The sequence below is a fragment of the Solea solea genome, chromosome 11 (genome assembly GCF_958295425.1).
Source record: "Solea solea chromosome 11, fSolSol10.1, whole genome shotgun sequence".
Lineage (NCBI taxonomy): Eukaryota > Metazoa > Chordata > Actinopteri > Pleuronectiformes > Soleidae > Solea > Solea solea.
This window is the reverse complement of record NC_081144.1, coordinates 11,929,047-11,935,921: the sequence shown is the minus strand read 5'-3', so window position 1 is coordinate 11,935,921 and position 6,875 is coordinate 11,929,047. Positions and strand designations below refer to the sequence as shown.

Sequence of the window (6,875 nt, the reverse complement as noted above, 5' to 3'; positions counted from 1 at the left end):
GTGTAATAGCTATACGTTACAGTCAGTGTAAAATCGTCACACATGAAAACATATTGTTAAATTCTCCCATGTGTCCCCCACACACAATTTCATACATTACTACATCTAGATGACTAGAAAAATAAGATTTACCATAATAAAACTTTACATTACAGTAATAGAATAGTACAAGTTTGTCATAGTAAGGTCATTTATGGTAAAAACCATCTTGTTTCTTGAGCAGTAATAGTAATATTATTATAATAATAATAATAATAATAATAATAATAATGATAATATTTATATTATTTCCAAAATAATATACACGTAATAGTCCATCAGTTTAAAATCATGAATCAAGGAAAATCACTACTATTATCATGTCATTATACTGTAATATTATAAAGAAGGGAATCCTTCTTTTTATACATGTTTAATTGAATTTATTCTATATAATTCCCATGTTTTATGTATAATTTAAAAGACCTCCCTCCTCCTCAGCAGCAGCAGCAACACTGCTCTGCTCCTTCTGTCAGATCCTCCTGGGAACGTGTGTGTGAGGGAGCTGCTCTGGTCAATCCAACTACCGCGAGAGTACGCGGACAACAGCGCAGCCGCGCACTTCATCGCGAGACCACCATCCTGTCCTTTGCCTGCTGACTCCAGCTGCTAGCACCTCCCGCCGCTGACGGGTAAGTGTGAATGAGATGCAAACGGTGAGAAAAATGCTCGAAAGAGACATAACCGAGGATTAAAGGGTAAACGAAGCGTCGCTGCTGTTTTTAAAGCCTCGTGACGCTTATTGTTAAATTACATTAACTGACCGCGACTCGACGACGTCAGGCCGCTTGTCGTGACTCTTCGGGAGGATTACGGCACACAAATTGACCCCGAGATTTTTTTTTCAACACCGAAGAAATCAGTTAATGTACCCGCTGCCCAATTATGCTCTCACAACCGCCTCAGTAAGCGGTAAATACGTCATTTAGCTGTTAAACTCGTCGCCTGTTTGTACTGGCGCAGCAGCAGCAGCGGCGTTATGACAGATGTACATGGATGTTCGACCACTGCAGCTTTAACAGGCGGTGTTAGCCGCTGTAGCGTCGGATATCAATGAACCATTGAGTTAACATTATCTATGAAGTGGTCGCTTATTAGCGAGAAATTAGGTTCCCTCAATAAAAAGAAAACAAACCTTGTCAATAAAATTAAATGCTCCCCAGGTGTGAAGTTAACTGCAGCAGCTGTGGCCTGTTAAACCACGAACGAACACAGAAAAGCTACGGTGGTTAAAGGCTTGTGTGCACATTATTATTATTATTATTATTATTATTACCATTATGTGTCAATAAGGCTGCAACCGTTAATTAACCACAATAACTGTTCATCAGACAGTCAGGTTGACACAGCAGCTCAAATTAGGAGAATTAGAGTGAGTTATTTTTGTACACACAACAATTAGTGATAGTGAATTTGACCTCTGCGTTTAATCCATCCATCCTTCTTTTTTTAAACACCACTAGTGAACACACACACAAGCCCCGTGGGCAGCACTTATCTGCACCTGGGAGAAATGGGCCTTACTCAGGGACACCACTGCCCAATTCCTTTCCTCTTGGCCATGGGCTGACTTAAGAGAAACATAAGATGTATTAATATTATTAAGCAGGATTACAATTGTCTTTTGTACAAAGACAATATCATACATAATACATTTTAATAATGATATTATTATTCATGCAAAACAGTCTTATGGTATTATGTGAGTGGAGTTTTTGTATATAAAAGAAGCGTTAGATTCATTAATGTGAATATTTTCTTTTTTTCCAAGTTAACTTTTTTATAATTTACTTACATTTTATAGCTCAACCAACTAATCGAGGAAATAAGCTCTCAATTAACTTTTCATTTATCGCATCTTTAATATAATATGTATTTATTGTTCAGTTGTTGTTTACTCAAACAGCGTTAGAGTTGGTTACTCTGCACCACTTGAAAGCTGATCCACATAACAGAGATCCAGCTTGGCGTTTAGTTTCCTCGTTACCTTCACTGGCTGCTCCTTTTGAGGTGGCTTAAAGCCACAATCAGGTGGTAATGGTGAGGACCGCAGCAGCTCACTGTGTGTTTGCTCCTTTGCTGCTGTGTATGGAAAGTAAACCTTTTACCTTGCTGTTTGACAGATCTGTTGTAGTCTGGCTGAGAGCCACCACTCATCATGGGGAATATCTTTGGGAACCTAATGAAGAGCCTGATAGGCAAGAAAGAGATGAGGATCCTCATGGTAGGGCTGGACGCAGCTGGTAAAACCACCATCCTCTACAAGCTGAAGTTGGGGGAGATCGTCACCACCATCCCCACAATCGGTGCGTGAGGAATTCACTGCTGGTAGCCTGGGATCAAACATCTGTCTCTGATTTTATCCACTTAACCAATTCTGAGATGATCTCTATTCAGGTTTCAACGTAGAGACAGTGGAGTACAAGAACATCAGCTTCACTGTGTGGGACGTGGGTGGTCAGGACAAGATCCGTCCCCTGTGGAGGCACTACTTTCAGAACACCCAGGGTGAGATCCCCGGTAGCCGTTAATGTGATGATGCACTATTTGGCCATGTTAACTGCCTCTCCAGTCCTGTGGCTGACTGTGCTGCACACGCTCGCCCCCAGCACCTGAGAGCACATCTGACTCATGCCTAAGTTGAGGTCATTTGCATACATCCTCCAACTGATGCAAATTAACAACTTTGTCAGTTAGAACGCTTACATGACATCAAAATATTGTGATAGTCCAACTAAAACTGGGATGTTATATACATGTTAACATCTCAGATAATGCGTTTCAAGTTACTATTGTATGTACAAGTTTAATCGGACCCAAACTGGCCTTGTGCATGCTTCACTGTTGCCATTCTCAGCTTTGACACGGAAATAAAGCCGTGTTTCTATCATCGTATAGTTCGGTTTAACAAAGGACAACAACGGAGAACCTTCAGCAGCTCGGTTTGTGGCTGTTTTTCTCAAAAATACATCAAGCTTCGTATGAGAATAGACTGCAGGCGTTGAAGTAACACAGGTCACCCAATCAGCTGACTGTCGTGGGTCTAGCTCCACACGTACAGTACTGTACCACTACTCTGGTACCCTAAGGGAAGGGTACAAAAAATGGAACGGTTGGGGCTGGTTCTTTTGGTTCTATGCTTAACTGAAGCGCAATGAATACGTAACACACTAAAGCGTTCCACTCGGTGTAAACACCATAATAGAAGAAGCTGGTCCAAAGAAATAGACAAGAGTGAGAAAAACATGGCAAAGTCCAGGCCTGTACATTTTTTGGATGGAGAAGGAGACCTGAGTTCACGCTCTGTAAGCTTTATGGATGAAACATTTTTAAAGTTCATGGATTTAAGGAAGACTCAGAGTGTCAACAACAATATGTTAACCAGAAAATGCCTAATACTAACAAAGCTGAAACAAGTGCATATCGCCACCTCGTGCTGTGGAGGTAAAAGGTGTCATGACATTGGTTGTGACATAGTAAAGTAAGATTTTTTCTTTAGAAATCCTTAAAAAGATTCTTGTCTTTCTCCAAAAGGGTTGATCTTTGTGGTTGACAGCAACGACCGTGAGCGAGTGAATGAAGCTCGGGAGGAACTGATGCGGATGCTGGCTGAGGACGAGCTGCGTGACGCCGTTCTTCTCGTCTTTGCTAACAAACAGGTATAGACGTTTGCACCTGTTTTCCTCTCCAATTGAAGCCAATTGTGACCGACATGTTTTTCACGGTGTGTTTGTGTTCAGGACCTCCCCAATGCCATGAACGCAGCTGAGATCACAGACAAGCTGGGCCTGCACTCCCTGCGCCACCGTTACTGGTACATTCAGGCCACCTGTGCCACCAGCGGTGACGGTCTGTACGAGGGCCTGGACTGGCTGGCCAATCAGCTGAAGAACAAAAAGTGAGGGCGTTCGGTCAGTAGAGCGGGGAAGAGCCTGGGTGCCAACTCCAGGTAGTGGTTATAGTGGATCCATTGTGTTTACATGGAGAGACAGTGCTGGAAAGCTCACGGGGGTGAGTCTCAATGGCTTTCCCCCCCCCCCACAAATATTCCTATTTTTTTCCTCTTTCCTTCCATTATATTATTTGTTTAATTATTAAGAAACCACTGTTGACCGAAACAGCTTAAATTCAATCAGCTGAAGACGTAAATGTTGGGATGTAATAGTAAACTGTCTGTGAAGGCATATTGTATTTACCCTACAATATCTGCTGTTGACCTCATTTGAATTTGAATTGCTCAGAAAAATGTAAAAATGTGATGAATCTTGACTTACCCCTCTGAATCCCTCTGAACTTAGGATTGTCATAATAGTATTATTTATTATTATTATTACAACAACAGAACACTGTCTTAAAACATTAATATCATAAGGCTTTAAATACAAGTATTAAATTCTGTCCATTCAGATGTTTTACCAACATCAAATCATGCACTTCAAAGCTTTGTTTATATTTTTAATGACATTTTCACAAAATAAATCTGCTGACACTGCATAGTCTTAGAAAACGTGTTTATTTTGTATTATTTGTTAACATTTATTTATTTATTTATTTGTTCACACTTTTGCAGTGTCATTTTGCCTCTCCCTTTATTGCAACGTGCATATACTGCTAAGGCAGCTGGTGAAAAATAAAGCCTCCTTTATCAATGTATCATACCATTTCCCACTTTGCATGGAGAAATCCCCCCCACACCACAGGACTGGCTCGTGGGTTTGTGGCTTGCAGGCAGCTGCTGTAAATAAATATTTGTTCTAAGTAGACTCGCTGGGCTCGGTAAGAGTTAAAAACAGTGAGTCTGCCATCAGCTGTGTGTGATATCTGGACTGATACAATTGACAGAAGAGGCGCACTGTGCCAGCTCTGTGGCTTAGGGGAGAAAAATGCTGCTATTGGCCTGTGGGTGATTGGTGGACTAACGGAGCAGAGCATGTGATCAACAATATCTGAGAGCTTACTTGGTTTTTGAATGTTAATGTCAGTGTTTTTTTTGCAAGCAGCTACACAATAACTGTGGAAAGAAGTTCCATTCATCCCTGACATAATCTGTGTTTCTCGATCTGTGTTCCCCCGTATTTATGGATGCGTGTTTATTTATTTATTTTGAAACAAAAGCCGGGTGTTTTTCTTTTTCTTCTTAATTTAGATCAGGCAGTTGTCTCTTTGAGTGTTCATAAATCACACAATTTAAAGATTATAGGAGAGAGGATGATATACTGCACCATAAGGCATGTTAATACCTGTTAATACAAGATCTGTAATAAAAGTGAATAATAATGGCCTGTTTCCTCAGACTATCTTTGTTAGTCTAAATTAACTGCTGCTGGTTGGAACAATTCTGTACTAATAAATGTGATTTGTTTTTCGTGTAAAGTTTACTGAACAACCTTCTAATATATGCAAAAGCATGCTTTTTGTATGTCGGCGCAAATGTATATATGTTTATGTAACAAAAAAAAAGTATATCATGGTATATTTGCAGTGCTGTTGATACACCTGTAGATACTGGGTTCAGTGTGTTGGCAGATGTGTGTAACTGACAGCAGCTTGTGTGTGTGTGTGTGTGTGTGTGTGTGTGTGCGTGTGTGTGTGACGTGCCCTCTATTACTAGTTTGCTGTGGAACTTGTTTTTGTGGCCTTATATTGCTGGTGGTTCATTTCTCTTTGATAACAGGTTTTGTTTGTAGGAATGTCCAACATTCAAAGTATCTATTGACTATTGGCTGATTTTAACTTGGGAGGGTGAAGAAAAACTGCACATCATTCCAGTTGAAAATTGATTTAATATTTAATATCAAAACAACTCAAACTGGTACAAAAGGTGTTGAATTATTTGAAGATTTTTGGCACTTCAGCGAAAAATCAATAAAAAAAAAACAAAACACATCCTTTGCTTTATTGTTTTTGTTTCCCCAATATCATTGACAACTGCACACATTAGTTTATCTATGACTCACTGGAGAAGATTAGACAGATATCGTGATGTACCTGTACCACTATTTTGATTATATTTTACTGTACTACAAGTAAAAGAACTGGTCTAAATAAATATTCCTTACTTTGTTACTTTTTTAACAAGGTTGGGGTTCTTTCTTGTGTCGTGCAAAAAGGACAAGGGGACACAAATCTCGCATGAATTGTTTTTAATTAACTGCAAACCTTTACAAAGTAAAGTGCTGACAAAATAAAAAATGTAAGCACATAATACATCAGTCAAAATGGGTCAAAGGTCACAAATGCTTCAACTTTCACACTCAGGGACCTTAACTAGCACCAATTCACCTGTCCTCATCATTCACCTATCCCCATCATTCATTCACCTGTCCTCATCATTCACTGCCAAAGTTCCCAGTGCATGAATTAATCTTTTTTTTTTTAATTCAGACAACATTTTATTACTCAGAGTAAATTGATTTTAAAAATGACTTTTAAAAGCACGAATGGTTGTTTGTCTCTATATGTGTGTGGCCCTGCGATGGACTGGCGAACTGTCCAGGGTGTACCCCGCCTATCGCCCGATGTAGCTGAGATTGGCACAGCACCCCCCGCGACCCTCTGGCAGAGGATAAAGCGGTAGATGATGACTGACTGACTGACTTTTAAAAGCCCAATAACACATAAAACCTACTCAATCACAGTAACGTCGTGAGTAAATGTAATTCATTACTTTCCACCTCTGCGTATCTTGAGGTACCCTGTGATTCCCACTCCTATTTTCCGAGATATTCACACTCAAAAAAGGGACGTGTTTTAATTTGAAGGGACTTCCTTGGTAAAATAAAGGTCCTTGGGCCATAAACTGCTCCTCCATCCAAATACGTTGTTAAGTTTTTAAG

At 40.0% G+C, this 6,875-nt stretch overlaps 1 protein-coding gene across 1 annotated transcript; it reads left to right on the top strand.

Moving 5' to 3' along the window:
• Nucleotides 1-567: 567 nt before the first annotated feature.
• arf3a (ADP-ribosylation factor 3a) lies at nt 568-5,405 on the top strand. The gene is made up of 5 exons (XM_058644133.1): nt 568-671; nt 2,163-2,345; nt 2,437-2,547; nt 3,574-3,698; nt 3,780-5,405. The coding sequence occupies exons 2-5, from the start codon at nt 2,198-2,200 to the stop codon at nt 3,939-3,941; spliced, it is 546 nt and encodes a 181-aa protein (XP_058500116.1). The 5' UTR covers nt 568-671; nt 2,163-2,197; the 3' UTR covers nt 3,942-5,405.
• Nucleotides 5,406-6,875: the final 1,470 nt, after the last annotated feature.